The sequence below is a fragment of the Eurypyga helias genome, unplaced genomic scaffold (genome assembly GCF_000690775.1).
Source record: "Eurypyga helias isolate BGI_N326 unplaced genomic scaffold, ASM69077v1 scaffold16842, whole genome shotgun sequence".
Lineage (NCBI taxonomy): Eukaryota > Metazoa > Chordata > Aves > Eurypygiformes > Eurypygidae > Eurypyga > Eurypyga helias.
The window spans coordinates 734-22,727 of record NW_010235448.1 but is presented as its reverse complement, the minus strand read 5'-3'; the positions used below and the strand labels follow the sequence as shown (position 1 = coordinate 22,727).

General features: G+C 42.0%; 2 protein-coding genes across 2 annotated transcripts in view; both read right to left on the bottom strand.

The window, feature by feature from the left end:
• LOC104505973 (dedicator of cytokinesis protein 2-like) overlaps nucleotides 1-1,488 on the bottom strand; it is a gene marked incomplete at its 3' end in the record, with an annotated part of 28,103 nt that extends 26,615 nt beyond the window's left edge. Inside the window, exons 1-3 of the mRNA XM_010146757.1 lie at nucleotides 1,354-1,488; nucleotides 928-1,041; nucleotides 307-468 (exon numbers count right to left, since the gene is read on the bottom strand). Coding sequence (XP_010145059.1) covers nucleotides 307-468; nucleotides 928-1,041; nucleotides 1,354-1,488 — 411 coding nt within the window. The remainder of the gene's footprint in view (nucleotides 1-306; nucleotides 469-927; nucleotides 1,042-1,353) is intronic.
• A 2,539-nt stretch (nucleotides 1,489-4,027) lies between these two features.
• Nucleotides 4,028-21,340, bottom strand: SPDL1 (spindle apparatus coiled-coil protein 1). The gene is made up of 12 exons (XM_010146755.1): nucleotides 21,292-21,340; nucleotides 19,290-19,466; nucleotides 16,961-17,137; nucleotides 16,573-16,767; nucleotides 16,123-16,272; nucleotides 15,395-15,493; nucleotides 14,425-14,535; nucleotides 11,734-11,874; nucleotides 10,089-10,198; nucleotides 8,878-9,065; nucleotides 7,705-8,056; nucleotides 4,028-4,178 (listed from the first exon to the last, which is right to left on the bottom strand). The coding sequence occupies exons 2-12, from the start codon at nucleotides 19,446-19,448 to the stop codon at nucleotides 4,028-4,030; spliced, it is 1,833 nt and encodes a 610-aa protein (XP_010145057.1). The 5' UTR covers nucleotides 19,449-19,466; nucleotides 21,292-21,340.
• Nucleotides 21,341-21,994: the final 654 nt, after the last annotated feature.

The following is a 21,994-nucleotide window of genomic DNA, read 5'->3' as shown; positions in this document are numbered from 1 at the left end:
TATCCATTTCTGGAGGAAAACCACCCTAAGATTTACCAGATTTACTGGAATTGCACCAATCTTACCCATCTCTACATCCTTGCCTAGCAAAAGGTTTTAGCTATTTATTTTTTTAGCTAGTTATTCCCTTTCCCCATCCCAAATAACACTAAAATTCACGTTAGGTGAGCAACTCGGATAATCTCCATCCACAGACAATCAGCTTCATCTGAGAGTCCTAAATCTTTCTTTTCCATGGAATAACCAATTTATATTGTTTATGAAAAAAAGATTGAGGTTGAACCATTTCATCTTTTAGTTTATTACGTATGTCAAGTAACGACTTCTGAACCGGCCGTAACGGTCTTCCATACTCCCCTGAATCCCTGCGGCCGGCCACCCCTCCCCATACGCTGTTTGGTTGTTTGGCGTAAAGCTCGTGACTTGCCTCTCTTTTCCTGTCCTACATTGCTTTTCCTCATCACGTCCCTGTAACACAAAAGTCCTGAGGAAAACTGGTCCTTGAGAGCACCCATTTAAAAACACGCTTCATCACGTAGGTCTAATCATCCTAATTAACATAGTGCTACTCCATTGGAAAAAGAGATGGTCCAGAGTAGCGACATGCAGAAATTTCACCTCCCAACTGGGATCCGCTCTGCAATACCTTTCTGATACCCTGAACCTCTTCCACCCGAGAGACCCAATTCTGCAGAGTGCAAGACATTGAACTACGCCGTGTGTTTGGACACGGCTCCGTCCCCACGCCCCCCTTTTTACCAGCCCAGCCCAAGTGCCCTGACCCGAGAACCCCGGCTTCCGAAATCCCTGCTGCTTCCCACCTGCCTCCCCTTCCCCCACACCCGGCTGCCAGCATTGCACACATCTGCTCCTGCTTCCTCCTGTCTGCTTTTACCATGAAGCTTTTTCAACTCATTAGGTACTAACCCCTACTACCACGTTCCCAAACGTTAGCTCAGACCCTCTCCCCACCCGGCGGTGGCTGAGGGTCCCAGCTGCAGCTTCAAACAAACGCACTGAGCAACCAAATCCTCGTGCGGCCTTAAGAGGAAAACACACCCAGAGTGAACCTCAACCCGGTTTTTGGGCAGCAGAGGACAAAGCCCAAGGCTCTGGAGACCGAAGATGGGTAATAGTTACACCCTTTGCCGGAGAGTTTTTATGCAAAGCATCTGTTGGTGTATTTGTGTCATTTCCATCCCATATGACCACTCCGCAGAAACCAGGTAATAACTCACCCCCTCACGTACCCGACCATCTCGTCCTTAAGTCTTTTTCCAGGCAAGTAGAAAATTCCTTGCTTCCTCAAAAGATAAAAACATTCTGGCTAGGGAATTCACAGGTAGGACTTACCTTCTGGGGGCTGGGCAGCGGGTGGAGGAAGGCAGCAGAGGTGTCTGGGCTTCCTTTAACGCTGCTATCAATTCCAGAAAATCTTGTAAAACGCCGCCCATCCAATCCTCCACGTCTAGCTACGCTGACTTCCATTGTACCAAACAACGTACGGAGAACACAGCAGCACTGAGCTTGCTCTAAACGCTATTCCAGGCCAAGGTCTGCAAGCACGGTTGCAGGAAAGCAACTGACGCAACAAAATAGGAGGAAAAAAGGAAATAGGCAAAGTATTTGCACGCACTTAAAGGACAGTACCCCAAGTACTGTTCTGGCACAACAAAAGCCTCAATTCCACCTACCGATTGTAATCCTGCCAGAGATTTGCCAGCACACAGGTAGTATCCAAGATGAGACTATGTGCTCAAAGCCAACTGCAGCAGCACAGGTAAAGCAGCACTTTTGGGGGTAACTAGACAACCCCGTCCAGTTCTGTTCATCTGTTGAAATCTTGTTTGCAGCATTAACTAATAAGCTATTTCAGTTAAAACAAAGTTAGAAATTTCACGTGGCAAGTAGCTCAACATCTAATTGAGTGTCTTAGTAGACAATCTCCAGGTCTGCAATCCCCTTTGGGGTATCCAGTGCGCTGGCTTTCCTCCAATCAGAACAATTCCAGCCTTGAGTTGGTTTGCGCGATCCACATCCGGCGCACAGGGACAGTAGACAGAGCTGGCTTTCACTGTCTGCATAAGACAGGTTTTGTCTTCTGTAGGGTGAAAAGCAGGATTTCTGCAGTGTTGCATTTAAGTTCGCGTGTGGTCAAGACGACCGAGAGCTATTTCACGGATATCCATTCGCTTCCCAGAAAACCCCCGACAAACGTTAACAAGAAGCAAGATATTCGCAGTCTGACAGGACTTCGTTACCAAGGGACTGAAGGATCTGGGTAGGTCATATGTTTCTTGGATCGATGAAGCGATCCAATTAGATTCGCTGAAACAGATTTCGGATTACAACAGGACTAACAGCCACCAGGCCGTGCCTAAACGGAACCAGGCAGAAATGGGCTGGTAGGTTCAGACTGCACAGGGAAACGACGAGCCACATCTACCGCTTTGAGCTTAGCACGTCTTCAGTCACTCCCATCGTCACTCAAAACACTACAGCTCAGCCTTTGCTGGGCTGAGCGACTGCCGAGCTAAAGCCGCCCCCGTGCACAGACGTCGCTAACGGAGCTCCAGGCGCGACCCCTGAAGCGGCACAACTGCGGACAGCAGAGCCGAGCCCCAAGTGCATTCAGCAGACTCAAGGGCCCAGACGGCCAGCACCTTCTCCAGCAGGTACCCACGAAGTCTTATGCAGGAGACCGTCTTTACTGCACAGCAAACCTGTTACAAAAGCCATTACACCCCCATGAACGGTGACTCCAGACACTGAATTTGTAAGGAACCTTGGTGCATGCACTACAAGGCTCCCGGTGGGACAGCTGCTGGCAGCATCACTCCCGCAGCGCAAGTGACCCAATGAAACCGATTGGGCCAGAGCTCCACTACACCAACTAAACTCTGTACAGCATGTTTACGGCTCCTGCCTCTCGGTGCTGACTGCAGCGACTGACCCCAGCCTGAAGTTGTGTCTGTTTGGCTAGAGGCGTGGTAGGAGTCTTGGAGTCCGAAGTATCCATGGATGTTCACATACGGCAGATCAAGCCATCGAAACTAGGGCGAGTTAGATGCTTCTCCAAGAGATTTTTTTCCATGATGGATTTAAAAGGTAAAGCCTTAAAGAGCTTTCATCTTAACTACTGAATCTTTTACTTAGAAAGTGGCTTAGCCACTCACTAGGAGGGAGCTTAAACTGTAGCATAAAGACCCAAATGAAGTCACCTTAAACTGCCCTATAAACGCTGGAAAAAAATTAAACGGAACCAGCTTAAACATTCTCCTCAGAGTTACCCTGCGCAAACGGTCAGGGGAAGGTTGGAGAGTTAAGATCTGTCTCCTAAAAACACACAGCACATGCATTGGTTTCAGCTTTTATTGAACAGTACCTTTTTCTTTTTTAAAACAAAATACTTTCTACAAAACGCCTCACCTCTCAATCAAAACACTGACAGCTCAGGACAGGTTGTGTCTCAAACGCAGTAATTCAGAAAGGAAGAGAAAGAAAGGTTTCTTGTTAATAAAGGAATTCATAGTTTCAAAAGAATGCTAGCCCCCAAAACACAAGAGGATTCACACACACCGTGGCTGAACAACACACCCTGGGGGAATAAGCGTTAGGAATTCTGAATCCAGGAACTGGAAGACATTCCGGAGCACGAGCATAGTCCTGTATCAACACTGTCCAGCCTGTCTCGCTCAGGGCTGACTCGTCTGCTCGTACAGTGAGGCTTGTTCCGATCCCTCAGAAGAGCACTTGTTCAAACAAGGAAGGACTCACACCTGTTTACAGACTTAGCCGAGACTCAAAACAAGGGAACACTTCAGGTCACGTCGTCAGGGAACTTAGAGGTGCCCCCGGGGGTCAGAATATCCAAAGTGCAACCCATTAGTGGATCACACTGGTCACAGAACAAGGCAGATCAATACCCAAGAAGAGAACCCGGGCATCCGTGTGACACAAGTTTACTCAGCATCTCCTGCTGGAGCAGGACTCCAAATGGTTCAGGATCCTTCCAGCGATGCCAGTCTTACTGCTGGGCACACTGGGTTTCAGAAGTTGGCTTAGAAGACACATACAACGTTGGGTATTTTTTCTTTTGTGTTTTCTTCTCAGTCATGATTTCATTTTCCTTCTTTTCTTCTTTTCCCACAGTTTCAAAACTGGATTCAGCTGTTAACCTATAGGCAAAGCAACCATTCTAAATATATATTTAGTTTATAAGAGACAAGCATAGTTTTAAGCACAATCAACAAGCCGACTGGCATACAGGACCAGCCATATGCAGAGACAGAGCAAGCAGTGCTGCGGAGTGACAGACTGAAGCACGGTGTGTTTATATGCTCCTACTCACGCCGTGTCACTGACGGCATAGCCCTCCCCCTTTTCTGCTGAAGTGTCTGGTAAAGAGGTTACCGCAGGGCAACTGGTTGGGATCAGCCTTCAATCCAGTGCCTCGTGCCACGCACCTAAAGGAGATGAAGGCCATAAAAGCACAGCGCCAAGCGAAAAGCCCCAGCAACATCGCACAAACATGATGAAGTCAAGCATTTCGCTTCAACACCACCAAGAGGACTACACTTAATATACTGGTTTTCAACCTATTCTGCCGTACTGTCGCCTTTGTCTTAATTGAAAGTGGGGAGGTTTAGATTAGATATCAGGAAGGAATTCTTCCTACAGAGGGTGGGGAGGCACTGGAACAGGTTGCCCAGGGAAGCTGTGGATGCCCCATCCCTGGAAGTGTCCAAGGCCAGGCTGGATGAGGCTTTGAGCAACCTGGTCTAGTGGAAGGTGTCCCTGCCCATGACAGGGGGGTTGGAACTGGAGGGGCTTTAAGGTCCCTCCCAACCCAAACCATTATGTGATTCTATGATTCTATTGAGCCTTGACTTTGCACGCTCCAAAAAACAGTTGTAATTCTGGTTCCTTCTACCCATTTAAAGGAGATGAACTGGTCTCATCACATGGGCCTTTACATCCTGGGGATGAATGCCACAACTAACACCCCAAAGAGAACATCAGTTACCCAGATCTCTTGCAGACCCAAAAGGCTGTAGGCATTTCCTGGTACATCCGGTACAGGTAATCCAACAGAGCAAATAAGCTCTTAGGCACACAAGCCTTTCTTTAGAGCAAACTAAAGCACACCACTTCAAATCTAAACGCAAACTATGACGTGCAGCAAGGGCTGGAATCTGCTGTTTCAGTTCCCGACGTGCAGAAAAGCATTTCGATGCAGGAGTGAATCTTGTTACTGACTGGTTGCCCTAACAGAAGACAGCACCTACCTACAGCCTTCCCACTGCCTGAACCACAAGAGCAGTTAATTATTATTAATCACTTAAAGATTTAAATCTGCCGTCTCAACTACGGTGTTCAACACTCACGTACCATAACTGAGTCACTACCAACACCTCATCAATTATAGCCATGTTTACTTGGGTCAGACCGCTGTATGCACACGCACTGCAGCTACGAACCCCTGCTACTGTGCCAACGCTGCCTGGCTCCTGAAGCACGACTCTTCAAACAAGGAAATCTGTCACCCACGCGTGCACACAGATCACTTCCAAGCCCTTCGTCACCTCCCGCGCCAAGATGGCAAAGCTTTTCAAACACCATTTTCTAGAAACGGTTTGCAACCCTTTCACAGTTACTTTCACGGCTGCATTTCCTGGCCAGAGCTTGACGAATCACCGCACACGCTTCTCCAGTTGCAAAAACACCCCCTAGTAAGCACAACAGCCATCGCCGTTTTTACTTAACACCAGGTGGAACACTGACAGGTATCCACCATGCACATGCCAATTATTTCTCCTCCCCCAACTCTCCATTTTCCCGCTCATTCCCGCTCAAGCCACCTGCCTTTTCTGTGCCTCTGCAGTCGCTGCATCGCTGCACAGGGTTTCGCCACACACCCACCACAGAACAGTCCAGAGATTGAGTGTTTAGAAGCCCAACTTCTCCAATAGTCTGGTTTTACCATCAGTTCCCATGTCATAATAAATCGTAACAGATCAGGGTTAAGTAAATCCTCAGTGTTACCTTAACAACATTAATTGGGGATTTAGTAGTTCATTAACACCATCAGAACCTTGAACAGAACCTTCTGCCTGGATTTGCCTTTTACAGGTTCATACTACCATGGAAAACTGCTTAAAAGCTTATACGGAACTTTGTGGCATTTGTTGTTGTGTTGATAGTGGGTGGGGTTTTGGGGACCTTTTTAAAATATACTGATGTATGTTTTATCCCTTATTTGAACCAACAGCAGCGAGTGCAAGAGCAGAACCTTCCCTCTGACCTATGGCCTTCATCCACCTCTTCCGCTCGCTCTGCTTCCAAGCATAGCTCCACAAAACAGCCTCTGCTCCTCACCCCCTCGGGTAGGTTTACCCCTCCCGTTCACCCCAACCGTTTCCAACTCCCTGTTTGCAGACACCAGGTTCCTTCCTTTCCCACAGAAACACCAGGAATAAGTTAAGCTTTTCACACCCAGGTTAGCACATTATCTGTTCCTTCGTGCGTACAAGACACCCCCAAAGCACACCACCATCACTAAATTCCCCAAATCTTTCCTCTCAACTTTCCCCACCCACGTTTGACCTCCCGGATCTCTCCTCCTCAGCAACAGTCCCTGCATACAGACATCGCTACTTCTGCCATATTCTCTCCAGACTATGTCAGAAGTTTGTACGGTCTGGTTACTGTAAACTGTTAACTGCATCCAAGGCAACCTGGAATACGTGAGCCAAGAGTCAAAGATTGCCATCCATTTACTTCCCAACACCATGCATTTTGGTTATACAGATTTCCATGCTAGGCCTTCCCCCATCTCCGAGGCGGCTGTCGTTCTAGATTCAATAAGCTGTTTTTACTAGCAGTCATTAGTGAGCTGTAAGCTGAAAACATCCAGACTACGGCAGATGGTTTTCTCCACTCAGCCATGCGTTTGCTAGGATTATGAACATGGACAGAATGCAAAAGCTTCAGCTGGGAAAAAAATCAGCGTTTCTTTTACCAAGTCAGAAAAGTGGGAGCTAGTTACTGTACTAAGTTACTTCACCATCTATCAAAAAGTACCTTAAACTCACAGTTCAGGGGAAAAACTTGATCTTAGTTTAGCAGGTGTGTTTCTAGTTATCACGCATCAGACCGTGGCAGTCAGTTGTCTGACAACACAAACAGGGTAATGAGCTGCCTATGAACTTGCATTATGCAAGTTCTGTAAGATGAATTTGGTTAAAGAGTTAACTTTCATAACTGTTAGGCTTTCAGGTAAATCTGAAAGTTGACAAGGGCTGAAATTCGGTGTAAAACTGAAGCACAATACCTACTGCCTTTGCTACTTTCACAGGAGTAACAGTCGTGTGGCAGCTTTGAAGGGACCAGGAAGAGTCCTGTTTCTGCAGGTAGCGCAAAGGGGGCGAACTGCCATGCTATCTGCACACCTTACCACTGTCAGCTCAGGGGAAATGATTTCCAAGATTGTTACAGTTTCAAGAGTCTTTTTCCCGAGTCATCATTTTAGTCTTTCCAAAAGGTATCGAGAGGTTCAGCACAGGCAGCCGGAGCTGAGGGATTACACGGCATGCAACACTGAGGAAATAGATGAAGAAGTGGATAGCGCAGTTCATGCAGCGAAAGAAAAGAGATGCAGGTCTGTGCTGATTGCCTTGGCCACAGACAGAAGCTGACACTGACCTGGGGGCAGCCGAAGTCAAGCAATTACTTTCACTTCTGCTAAACGAAGTCAAGGCATCATGGTTCTCATCCTTAATTTTAACTTTAACTTTATTTCTTTCTCTTTCAGGTTCAACTACTTTTTGCATTGCTTGAAGAGCTACATTTATTGGTGGTGCTTCAAGAGTGTGTCTTTTTGGGGAAGAATCATTTTGCTGCTCCAAGTTCTTGGAAGTCATCTTGGTTTCTTCCTTACTTGGCAACTGAGTGACAGCAGCTGCTTTTACTGAAGTATTTTTGCTGTCCAAGTATTCACAGGTAGCATCCACTGGAATCTTCTCCCTCTTTTTAATTTTAGTTGCTTTAAATATTTCTAAGAAAAAAGAAGCATACTTTTTGTACACAGCTGAAGCCAGAGTTAACTTGTCCACCAGCACGTTCATAATAACAAAGAACATTTCACATAACTGAAGATCTTGAAGTAATTCTTAATAGACAACTCGCATACCTTAAAGAAAGTCCTTTCCTATAATCCTTCACCAGCAATTAAGCATCTCAGTAGAGTTTACCTTGAGAAGGACACAGTCTCCCCATCCACTCTAACTTTTTACCAAGGCTTTTAATTAGATGCTCTGCACGACACAAATATGCTCAATTACTTTATTTCCATTTTGGAAGCTGCCAAGGTAACTTCTACAACTAAGATTTTAAAATTAAATCCTTTGGGTATAGACAAATACCAAAACCAGTTCTCCCATCTGCTTCCCCATTCACCTTCCTCCACAGGCAACAACTCCCTTGTTTCTCCATGTAGCCAGGTATCAGCTGTTTTTCAGGTGGGTCTCTAGTCTCAGAACCTAATCCATATTCACTGCAGCTACTGTCCAGTTTTTCCTCTGAATGCACTTTGCCCACTTACTACAAAGCTCATGTCAGCTGCTTATGTTCAGAAAGCTGATGCACCTCACCCACAGAGAGATACTGCTACTCTTACAAAAAGCACCTCCTGAGAGTTGCTTCCCACCCACTTCGCTATGGTACTCTAGCTATACTCCATAAAGCCTCTGAACTATAATTCTTATCTTCAGTCGTCTGAAACCGATGTCGAGCTACATGTCACTCAACTCGTGAGGGTTCAGACGACCAGACTGACACACACACACCCCCCCCACTGCATGGAAAAGCAGCATTTACCTTCAGGTTCATACTTCATTTTCAGCTCATCCAGCATAACTCGCAAGTTCATATTCTCACTCTGACAAGCTTGCAAGTGCCTCTCATTTGTGAAGAGTTTCCTTTCAACTTCCAGAACCCTTTGGCTCTCATACAGAGCTTTCATCCTCTGCAAGGATAGTTCATTTTTCAAGGTTTCCGTTTCCTTGCTGGGGTGGGAAGGAAATCATACAATCAGACCTGGAATTTTTGTAAAGCAGCAAACAGAGTCAACGAAGCATGCAGTGACTTCACATAAAATTAGTTTTTATACACTAGTAGCAAATGAAAGACCTATTCTGGTACAATGAATCTTCTCCTGAACACAGAACAGTGAGTTTAGTTACCAGAGCTTTGATTTTAACAAGCATTCTATCTGTATGCTGAACACCACACACGCCTACAGAGCTGGTTTGAGAAACCTTCCCTAACCTACAAATTGACTGTTTCATTAGGGTTCTTCTAACAGTGTTACTCTAAGCAACCAACACGATAATTAATGTTAATAGTCAGTGCCTGTCCTTGACTCTGTTTAAGAGGCCATTAACTTCCACATGATAAGCAGAGTCACCATTCCTCAGTCATCCCAAGGTACTTGGATCATGCCAGTTTCTCACGACAGCAATAGCAGCTGAGGTGACAGAGTTCTCAAGAATTCCCACAGCAGAACATTGCCTCCCGCTGGAAACAAACACAGTACTTCCATCTAAAGGCTTAAATACAGTCCCAGGCCAGACTGTTAAATCATTAGACAAAGAATTCACTAGCCAAAGAACATTCCAAGTGTCATCAGCTGTCTTTTTTTTTAGAAGAGAAATAAATATACACAGCCTACAGACTTTAAGAGGCTTCACACAGTTCCCTTACAGGTTAAATTTGGTTTTTCATTTCTCAATCCTCATATCTAGGATTATTAGCATTTTGAGAAGAAAGCAACAATAATAAAATAGTTCTGCTATAAAATAATGTAAAATATTAGATCACTGTTCTTTCACAACAAGAAGTGACAAACAAAACAAGTCGGTCCTGTAACAAACACAGGATGGTTCCAAAAGCATTAGTAATAAGACTATGAGCGTATCTGCCCATGCAGCCAGGGGACTACATACAGACAAACAGGGAGAAGAAAAGAAGTAGCTAGAAAATAACGAGGCTACAAGCAGCTTCGTGACCTCAGGCCATTAAATACATACTTCGAGTTGTCAAGTTTCATTTGCAGTAAATCTGCGTAGTAACCATCTTCAGACTCTCGTCCTTTTGAGCTTCCACCGCCTCTGGATTCTTCCATACTCTCATACAGCGTCTGATAAGGAAAAAGCATCAGGTTGTCAAACAGTGACCTCTCAGAAGCACGTTAGCTGAGTGAAGTCATCCATGTATTTCCACAGAGAAGCCTCATCATAGAGGCATTTAAAGGTACAAGAGAGCTCAGTTGCTGCGAGCACTTCCTTGTTTGTTACAAGTGCCAAACAGCACTGAAACAGACAGTTCTCTCCTTCACTGGAAGGAAAAAAGTTCTCTCAACTCCAAAAGGTTTTCAAATAGCACTGCAGAACAGCTATCTTCCTTTTTACTTGAAAACACAGGATTTTCAGTTCACCCTCAGAGAATTTGTTTCAGCCTTTAATTCTAGGCTTCAGCAGCAGGACCCCAAAGGTAAGGAACATGAGCCATGTTTATCAATAGCCAAAATCTCAAAATCAGTAACATCTTTTACGCGAGAAAGTCGGTTCATAGTCAAGATAAGCGCAAATAACCTTCTATAAAATAAGTCAGTAACGTGGGTTTTTTTGTTTTGTGTTTTTCTTCTCTAAGCAGCACTCGGATTCAATACTGTCCCAGAAATCTCATAGGCTTCTGTCAGTCCCTGACTACAGGTACTTTTGATGGTTAGTTGAATCAATCACTTAATTTCCGTAAAACACTACTTATTTATGGCATAGAGACAAAAATACATACTGACCAAGCTTATACATGACAAAACTGGTAATGCAATTAAGCTGCCTCAATTGCTTCCTAAAATGGGTTAAGCCTAGCTTTATTGCACTTTGGTTAAATGCAGAATAGAGGACACTATCCTGGAAAGCATAATCCAATGCATAAGCTGACACACCCAAGCTGACATTCCAAATTGTGATAAGGAAGGCCAAACAAGGCAGTAAAGTACACAAGAACACAAGAAAGGCTACAGTTTTTCACTTTGCATACACCCAGACATCAGTAACACTACAGCAGTGCACACAGGTGTTCTCAGGCGTGTTCATCACCTTCCAAAACACTGACAAGATGCTACCAAACTGCAGACTGAGCAAATTGCTTTACAGGAGTGATGAAGAAATTGGAGTTTTTATAGAAAAATAGGACACTTCAACTGCAAAGTTAAAATGCATGAAGGAAACATCCAAGAAATCCAGTATAGCTGAGAGACTACAAAGTGAAAAAGCCTACATACACACAGTAAAAAGGTGAAATGGTTGTATCTTCCACGAGAAAAATTAGATATCATAGCTCAGTGAACTTTGACCAAGAAACTGAATTTAAACACTATGGTTTAAACCATCGGCAGGTAACTATGTAAAAGACAAAAGGTGCTGCATGCAGGAGCCCAGAAAAGATTGGTCCTCAAACCAAGGGTTGGGTGGTGCAGTTTTCTGCTCTGAACATCAAAATTCTATGTTCTCCAGCTGTAAAACTGACTTTTGGTCAAATAAAGGTATGAGTAAGCATTGGATCCCTCTTCAAACTTGAGCATGGACTACAGTTAGGTTTCATAATTCTTCCTATTCTCTTGTTTTCACTTCTGATTAGGACTTTCCCACTTACTTACAGACCACATACCTTAAATTTTTCTAGCTGCCTCACTTTCATAAGAAGATCTTCTATCTCACCATTCTTTTGTTCTAACATCGACTGTAAACGTTCCAGCTGCTCAAATTCTGCCTGAGAGCCTTTCATCTGTAGCAGTGTAGCCATTTGCAGCTGAAAAAGGAAAAACAAAGAATTCCTTACAACAAAAACCGTGTTAAGCAACTGAAAAAATCTCAGTCTTGCCCAGAACAGCTAGGGTACTCAAGCCTTATAATTCTAATCCTGAATATAGAGGCACAATGGATGCTTCAATTCAGTAGCCTTCCCAACATCGTCTCCACAGTTACCATTGCAGGTTGACACTAATAATCTTCAGGACAGCTAAAATTTGCTGAGCAGTGTTCCTTAGGTGTCCTATCTTTCCCCATATTGACTAAGGAACCTGTAAATATCCCGCCAAGGACACACAGCATTTCACATTCAAACCTTAAACACCAAGTCAGCTAGAACCCAACCAGGGTTGGTTACCAGGGCTAAAAACGCACCTACCATCCCCAGAAACTCACTGGAGAAAGAGCACCTTAGTTCAATGAGTTTAAAAACCCCTTTTTCTGCAGTTCTGATTCTCAAGTATAAATAACACTGAGTTTGCCTTCTGTAGCATTAATCTACTCCTTCGGCGGAAGGCATCCTCCTTTCAAGCATGGGAACACGCGTCATCAGTACAAAAGGAGTTTATCAGAGACAAGTACCACGTTTATAGTGTATTGTTCTGATGCTGTTACCATCCTATCACCACAGTACGAGGGCCTGAACAAGTTCACAGTTAAGAGTGATACATCAGACAGTTAAACATCATCAAATGCAATACCAGAGAGCGTTAACAGTGTTAGTGATAAATGTAGCATTTTTACCAGTGGAGGCAGAATGGATAAGGCTACACTGTAGGGCACAGAACACACATGGAAAGTGTCAACTGAAACAAATCAGACTACAGACTAACAGAGGAAGCGAGGGAAGAACACTCACCCTACTGAATCCTCTATATCAAGTAAAAGAAATTGATGATTCTGCACACAAACTAGAGCTAAAGATTGAGTCACCATATCCTCATAGCTTCTACAGGACATAAGGGAGGCAAAATTTTAACCCCCATTGCCTACAGCTATCTTTGCACTTCCCAAGCATGTAGACACCTAACCTTTTCCCTTAAAACCCCACTTGCTACCTGTCAGAATTGCAAATTGCAGTTGATCTACATAAAAACAAAGATGACACATTAAGAAACTGGAAGGGACACTGTGGGCTGTGGAAAATTCACCAGACATAGTAAAACTTCCACAGGAGTAGTGCTTACATTCTGTTCAGGGGTGAGACCTTCAGAAGTCACCAGAATATACCACATTCACACAGTCTGACGACTAAAGCCACAACAGCTGTGAATCACACTGCTGGAATCACTACTGAACACAGAGACCCATTAACTACAGACTGAGCTTTAGGAGAGAGCAACACAGCGCAGCACAAAGTCTCCTAACAGGGACCTGGGACAGCAGCTTAAGCAAAAGGGCTGTGCTACCAAACCACCTATATCCGATACCGAGAAGAAGGTTTATGGGGACAAATGAGTACAAATTGCAATTCCAAATAAAACCATTCAGTAGTAGAACAGGGATACCCATTTGCTTCAGTTCTTGGTGAAAGTTTTCACTGTTAGGAATGTTTCTCACACCGCTCAGCATGACTGCCTTACCCTCACACTACAAGAGGAAAGGTTTCTTGAGAAACTTATCTTTGCTCAAGTCTTTGGCTCTCAAGGTCAGATTTTAGTACAAGAGAATTCTTTTGCTGCATCAGTTATTCCCTTACTGTCCTTTAAGAATGCTGTTTAAATTACTTCAACCTACCCCTCCACAAAAGTTAGCTAACACAAACCTGGACCTTCAGTTACTCACTATCATCACTCCTGACATTTAAGCACTCTCCTCGAGCTCCATGATCAAGTATTTGATCAAAGCGAGAGGGTCCACTCCTGCGTTGGAAAATCAGAAGACCAACAGCAAACCCTTGGCAGTTTTTCAGCATCCCCTTTACACTGACGTGTAGATCAGCTTCCGCTAACTAGTGCTCAGCAGTATTAACCAACATGCTCCCATCCTACATAAGTGAGGTCTAAATTAAGTTGTTATGACAGAAGTTATAACTTATTCTTGCACTAAAGACGGGGAAAAGCAAGAAAAAAGCGGACAAACAGAAAGAAAGCAACCCAGAGGGGGAAAAAATAACCCAACGAGACAGTGTGAACAGAGGACAGAGTATAAGCTGTCCTTTTTTTAACATTCATTCCAGAGAACCACAGTCAATGCACAAACGATTCAGATAGTACAAGAATTAGGTAAGAAAAAGCAATTGTCAAGACAAGTTGAAGCTAGTTTGGCGGACAGGAGTTGTGTTTTCCTTTTATCCATTTAACAGCTACTGCCAACGTAAGCAAACATAGTGCCTTCAGTAGAGCTCGGAGTTCTAGGATAAAGTAGTAGCAGTAGAAAAAACCTAATGTACCACAGAAATAGCACATCTCACTCTTTTTTCCCTCCCACTCCCCTCCCCCCAGAGTACTGTATCCTATTTTGAAGCCAATCAAATCCCCTAGCCTGTGTAGTACAGCATCACCTTGTCAGACCCCAAGGAAACCCTGGAGTATTACAGTAATGGTCATACCTTCATTCTCTGCAACTGTTCTCTAGTGAATGCATGCTGTTTTTGTAGTGACTGATATTTTATTTTCACACTGATCAGCTGTCGTTCCATTTCTGCCCTACGGTCCTCCACCTACAGAACATCGTTAACAATTATTACTATGAAAATCATAACACTTGCTGTCACTTGGATGACATATTTCACAAGATGTTGCCTAGCAATTAATGCTCATCCCACAAATACCGCTTTTCCAGCAACAGTACCTGAAAAAATGCACTACTGCCATTACCACTGAGAAAACTGTGTGGACAGTGTTGCAGCAGCTAAAGCCCCATCAGTGAAGTGCAACAGATTTTTCTTTTGACATCAAAATAAAGTAACAAGTCATATACTTCAGGGTTGCTGCAGAATAGTTTTGTCCACTGGCATCAAGTTTTGTTCAAGGTTAAAAAGTGAACTGTGTACCAATTCAACCCATTCCCTCAGTGTCAAAAAACTAAACTTCCTATGCATTTAACAGCAGCTGAACTTTTACTCAAAAACTAATCCAAAAACCCTCCCAAATGCTCAAACATCCAGCCATTTTCAGCATGTTTGTAAAAGACAGCATTTAACAGCTTACTCCAGCATTTCACACACCACCTTCTGCATCAGAGGTGGCTTACCAGCCGAACAAAACCACTCAGACCTCAGGGCTGCAGACACAACTCTCATGAACCCTCAGGCCCGTCTTCTATCCTGATAGCCAGGTAACTTTAAGTTATTCCATTAAGTCTACCAACTCCCTCAACTTCAGTGTGCATAAAAATTTTTTTCCATAGGTCAGTTACCACTTCAGTGTTGAAGTGCCGAGTATTTGAGGAACAGAGATTCATGTGGGCCAGATCAGGTAGAAATACTCTGGTATTTTCAACGCAGTGTAAGAAATAAGACTTAGGAAGTATTTCTTCGCTCCTCCGTATTTTCTCAGCTATCTGTGGCATAACTGTACCTCAGCAAAGAGAGAATTGCCTTTACTTGTTGGGTCCAAAGATTGCTGCACTGCATGATCCAGCTGAACCTGAAGCTCTTGATTAGCTTCACGAGCTTTCTAGATTAAAGCAAAGATGATATTAGTCATTTAAACATCTGATGTACCGCATATTAATTTTATCAGATAGTTTTACCCTTTTTCATTTCCTATGCCTTTAGCACAGACTGTCTTGTACTGCAGTACTTCATGGTGCATACAGCTCTAGCCAGTAAGAGACAATTTTGTTTCATTAGAGAGCTTAATATTACACTTGCTCTTCAGCACATGAGCATAACTAAAAGTTTTCATGGAAAAAATTGATGTTTATCAATTGGATTAATGGTACTGAGGCTATTAGCCTTGCTGTGCTGTTTAGTCACAAATCCTCTACTCCCCACTACATAATTTTCCAAAGCATTCAATAAGAACTCGAAATAAAAATGAGTGTTATCAGTGACCTGTGAAAAGGCCCTGTGACAAGGCAGAACACCGCAGCACAAAGGATCTCCGCACACCGCCCTCCACGAGAGAACACCGCTGCGGAGAGTATTTAGCAACAGGCAATACCAAACACAACTAGCCAATATCCTTCCCCACCTTCTCTTCCTCCTGCCATCCTCAGAACTCCTGACTTCACTGAAAAGCTAGCACCAAAACTTGTGGAATTCAGGGATTATCTACCACTGCTGAATAAAATTGTGAAATACCTCCAACGCATTACAGTAAGAAACAGCTTCTTTCTCTCTCTCCTCCTTTTCTCCCTGTAGACGCTCCAGCTGATTACGTAGGTTACTATTTATGAGTTCCAATTGTTCTTTATTGTACTGCAGTTCATTCAGCTTTTCTTCAACACTGGCCTAAACAACAATCAAAAAAAGTATGAAATAAAAAGGTCATAAAACAATTTGAAGAAAAGCAGCCTCACGTGAGCCTAACAGGTTTGTTAGCAGTAATTACTTTTAATACAAAATACAATCTTAAGGAAGAGTCTGTATTAAAGCTTAGTTAATGCTATTTTTTTTTTCTGTGCATATTCTTAATGGTAAGTCAATCATAAATAATAATACACACAAAGCATCTAAAAAAAGTGAGCAGAAGCACAGAATTTCATCTCTAACCAGCCTACATTCCTAGTAATGAAGTATTAAGTCACACACCTTCACAGTTTCTAGTTCAGTGAGCTCTATCTGAAGATTGAGCATTTCTGAAGACATGGTCTCATGCACACGTTCAGACATCATATGTAGTTCTTCTGATTTAGCAGCAATTATCTCCTTCTGATGATCCACTTTGTGTCTTAATTGTTTCTCCGAGAGTCGGGTTTCATCTAGTTCTGCTTTCAGGTTCTCCAACTTAAAGACAGTTGACAAGTAGTACCATTTTATAACAAATTCTTGGAAAACCCCAATCATTTTGACTGTTCTAGTAACACAAAATGTCTTAGATATACAACTTGAGTAAACTTGTAAAAATAAAATTATGAGTTAAATACATAGGCTTTAAAATGCTAATAGCAACATTTTAGCATTGTATTAGTTGCCAAACCTTGTTTTTAAGGTCACCGATTTCTTGTCCATAGACTCTGGCAAGCTGTTCTTTCTGTTTATCCAGCTGCACGTTTTGCTGTTGCTTAATGGAATCACATTCAAAACTCAAGCTTTCCAACATTCGATTCTTGAGTTCAATCTCCCTCTGAAGAGAGTATTTCTCTTGTTCGAATTTCTGAAAAAGATAACACACAAATAAATCTAGAAGCAATATTCATAAATGCTTGGGGAACAACATACTAAATACAGGCTTAAACCCAAACCATTAAATGCCTTAAACTTGTAGCTCATTCAACCTTTTGTTGAAGTCCCAGTTAGAGAATGGTCATACCCATGTTTTAACAGATAAAAAACCCCAAGCAAAACACAAACCCAACCCAAAACAACCCCACACAACAGTTCTGAAATTTAATTACTTATTTGGTTGTAAAATACTCTCTTCTTCAAGCAAACTGTATATTTCTTGGCACCCAACACAAAGGGTGTGGTCATCTTTTCTGCAAGCGTAACAGAGAAATTTAGTGAGAGCTTCTGTGTCCTTTCTACCACCATGGAACCTGATCATGGTAAAAACTGCTACAGCCCATGTCATGTTCTCCTACTCCAGAACAGCAGGGTTCAGTGTTTGGCAACGACACCTAAAACCGTCTACCATTTTGTAATAAATCCCATCAACCCTTTCAGACTGAAGGATGACTTTTTAATAGCTTCCCTCCCTGCCTGATTGTAAATGTTTGTTAATTATAAAGGGCAGATTCATTTTACTCTTCCATTCAGCCAGGAATTCAGGAGAAGAAAACAGTAAGAGAGAGAATCTTGAAGGCGTAAGAAGTAAATACTAAAACCAAATCAGTCTAAAGATGCAGGATTTTATTTTTCTTACCTTTTTAATAAATAAAACTCTAAGATACAAACTAGAATTAAAAGAACAATATAACAAAACTAAAAGCTGTCAGGTGTGAACTTGACCTCTGTGGCCGAGACACCAGCTTATCAAGTACAGGCTTAGCACTCAAATACACAGGACAAGAGTTTTAACTCAAAGATGAAGACAATGCACAGAAAAGGTCTGGGAGTGCACTGCTGACCAGACCCAAGAAAGGCAAACATCTAGCACAGTATGTCTACAAGCGTACATAGATTTTTTTCTGAAAGACTCTTGCGTCAGCTGGCAAAAATTACACTTGTGTTCATGATAACTGCTTTGGCTCTCACACACCAAAAAAAATGAGAGCCACAGAATTCAAAAGCTCAACAGAACCTGATGGATAACCACAGTTACCACACATGATGTTATTCTACTGTAAGAAAGCACACAATTCCTTCCCTCTGCCCTTGAAATCTAAGTTACTAATTGATGTGGTTCATAGAAGCTTCCCTCATAACTTTGCTCCAGCCTAAAACATAGGATTACAACCTATAGGCACAGCTTCACAACACAGCAGCTACCAGGTTGTCTGCAGGAAAGGATGATCCTGCCCCACGTTCCTTATCACTCTGCCCTTTCCAGCTGCCTTTCTTGCTCTAAGCTTACTAGCGGCACAACGAGCAAAGTAAGTCACTAGGGTTCATTCAGAATAGCAGGACACAAGGACCGTCCAGCTGGTAAACCCCAAACCAAACCAAAATCTACAATAAAACAACAGAAATGTTAGCCTTATCACAGGGGAGAGATGGATGCACGGCCAGAAACAGACTAGACAAAGAAATGGTCTATCTGAAGCACCAGCTGACTGAAAACAAGCATCTAAATTAAAGTGTTTATGAAAACTCCTGATTGGAGTTTCCTTGCACAGTTACCAAGAAAACTGGTTAATACCTCTGTATTTCAACAGCACACTGTTCTCTCTTCTGAACTGTAACGAAAAGTACTAAAATTCAGAATCCCTTAGTACTTAGAAAATTTGGAAACTTCAACGGAAGGAGTCGATTCTACAGCCATGCTGCTAGTGGTCTTTTACAGCTTTAAGTGCTACAAACCTTGCAGGGAGAGCATAATATGAATGAATTACTAAACATACGCAGAACACACGCTCTAAACCAAATTTACTTAGCACTTTGTATTCATTTTACATTAAAGGCAATTAGCCTATACAGTACTGAACACTTGATGCATAATTAGGTATGAATCCCTGCCCCAGTTAGATAAAATTATGCTCAAGATCCTCCAATAGCGATAAAAAGCCCTCTCCACAAACACTAGCTGAAAAAGTTTTAGAATTAATCTAGACTCTAGAAAGCAGTTAAAACACCTGTGACATGCAGAAAACAGTTATAATAAAACAAAGCTCTTCACTGTTTCTTTTACCCAAAGTTTCAAACATCACCTCAGTTTTCTCAGTCAATTCACGGCGTGTTTGATCCAACTGATTTTGAACTTCACTTTGGGACTCCAATAAATGCAAGCCATATTGTGCTGCCTTTCTTCGCTCATTCTCTGCTTCCTTGAGTTGTTGTCGCAAAGTTAAAATGGTCTCAGTCTCCATTTTTTTTTCCTTTTCTTACTTGAACACTGCAAACAAAACGATCAGAAAAATACATTGAAGTTACAGTGCTTAATCTGAAAGAAGTTATTGGATTCCCTTTCTTAATCAGAATACAAGGATATGTATTTGCATTAATACAAGAAGCAAACAGACAGCTTACGAACAAATTATCCTGTGAACAGTAAAATAATTGCTGCTTCACCATAAAATTGGTTACCACCTTACTCCTGGCTCTGTCTTAAGTAACAGCATGCAGCGGAACAGCACCTGTGTACCCAGCCCAGTTTCCTAGCACAGGAGAAGCAGAGCTCATTGAGTATATAGCTATCTTGCCATATGCAAGAGAAGGCTAGGAAATAACCTTGTAAAAGCACTTTTATGCATATGGCTGACAGTATTTTCTTTGGTGTTATAAATAAAGCCACACTAATTATAGCATTACTTGTGTACACAAATAACACTTAAGATTTGTGTAGGCAGCTGTATTAGCAGGGTAGTTTAGTCCTAATAACATTATGTAGGATATAGAAACAGATAAAGGTAGTTAAAGGAAAGAGTCAAGAATAGAAACCTGGTTAATAAAATAAATGGAATTTTAAAATAAATAAATAAATTATCCTGTGTTAAGTGCTTAATGAATTCTTTCATGACTGCTGCCCACTTTAAACTTCAGTCACTGCAGGTAACCTATTTGTTCATAACCATGTCTGTCATGTGTTTCCAAGAAATTAATTCATTTCTATCTTTGTAGCATAACAGAAGAAACAAGTAAATATAAACTTAGCAACAAGTTAGTCAAAATAATACTAACCAAATATTGTTTAAAAACAAAACCAAGTCAAACTAACACCATAAGCTTGTATGACTGCTTGCTCCCAAACCCACTAAATCTGCACACTGAAAATAAATCCTATTAAGACAGAAATTGCTAAGCAACTCAGGCTTCTGAACAACATAAGCCAAGAGTTCTGTCAGAACACAGGCCTTAATAATATATAAACACAAAAATTTATCTGCAGTTGACTTTTGATGAAGTCACAGTTCATAATTTTTATATCATTTCAATCTTAAATTAATTCTTCATTTAAGATCTTATTCTTTGCTTTTTCTTTTTTACATAAAAAAATTATTTGTTGCCATTTCTTACAGACACGTTATCCGTAGGAACATTGGGAAGATGCTGGTCTTAAGAACAAACTTCACAGCTCAACACAAGATTATTTTTAAGAGTAATTTTTGTAATGTAATGCCTTCACTTTTGCTAAGTTGTATTCAACATGGATAACTCCACTAGGAGTTACCCAGCTTCCTAGAGAAAGGAAAATTAACATGGGAAAGTACATCACGCCAACACCGTGCTAATGCCTTTCAGAGATACAAGACAAAGTATCAAATTCTGTTTTTCACATTTTCTATCATTTGCTGTATGTTGTATATAACAGAGACTTGTTATCCAGACAGACTCAGAAACTTCAGTTTTTCACATCTAAGCATTGCAATGCTTGAAATACTAGCTTTGCACATTTATGCTAAAATAAGCCAGTGAAAACCAAGAACTTTGCATACCTATAACTAAGAATCATCAATATCATTACTAGTGCAAGGACACATTCACTGTGTACAATTCAATAATGAAATATTTAGCAGAAAGATGTAGCAATAGAGGTATACAGGCAGCCACTCCTGGCATGCATTTGCATTAGTCGAGGGGGTGAATTAATCCTTATTCACTTCATAAACAGAATTTTAAGAGCTTTGTTTTCTGACCAAACAACGGTACAGAGGCAACACACCAACTTGATTGCTCCTAGCTTACTAAAATAGAGTAACATTTTAAACTCACCTTCAGAAGTCCATTTAAGCCTTTCCTGACCTTGCTCTCATACACCACCTCTAAAAGAAAGAAAAGATAGACGCAACAGTTGTCTAGGTCTAGTCCGGATGAGTATAAGCTGCCATTATAGCACAGCCCTGTTCTGAAAAGGCTTTATGCCTGTGGAGGTCTCATGAAAATGCGGATCACAAGCTAAAACTCCATAGAAATGCAAATCTTATTCAAATCTCAGTGGAGGCAGCTGTCAGATAGTTTAGAAACAGCCAGATCAGGCAATGTTGCCAAAGGATAGCTGCTCTGAAATTGGCCTGCGGGGCAAGTAAACAGGCTACACCCAGGGTCACCTTCTTCTAGCACACATACAATTTTTAAGGGTTGTTTGGGGATTTTGCCTTGCTCCCTATTACTTCATCAATCTCTTTTGCATGATCTTCTCCTGTTTCACGTACAAGGTCTTTGGGCTCTAAATGAATCCTTTACTGGATAATATTTAAAAATATCTTAAGTTTTTCTTCAATTTTATAGCCCAAGTATGGAGGAAAAGAGAAATAGTTTTCTTATTCATATATTCCTTGCCACTATTGGGGAAAACAGCAATTATGGCTTTCGTAGGACAGACAATCTCAGCTTTTCATTGTCTGATGAACTTCATCCAAAACCAACATGTCCATGTAGCTTGTTCATAAACCTGTATTGTTATATAGGGAAGTCA

Coding starts and splice junctions, on each gene's coding strand:
- SPDL1 (XM_010146755.1), bottom strand. CDS start 19,448: ATGGAGACTGAGACCATTTTAACTTTGCGACAACAACTCAAGGAAGCA. Junction 14,536..15,394: donor GCAATTCTCTCTTTGCTGAG/GTACAGTTATGC, acceptor GATGTTCTGTAG/GTGGAGGACCGTAGGGCAGA. Junction 10,199..11,733: donor GGCAGCTAGAAAAATTTAAG/GTATGTGGTCTG, acceptor TTTCCTTATCAG/ACGCTGTATGAGAGTATGGA.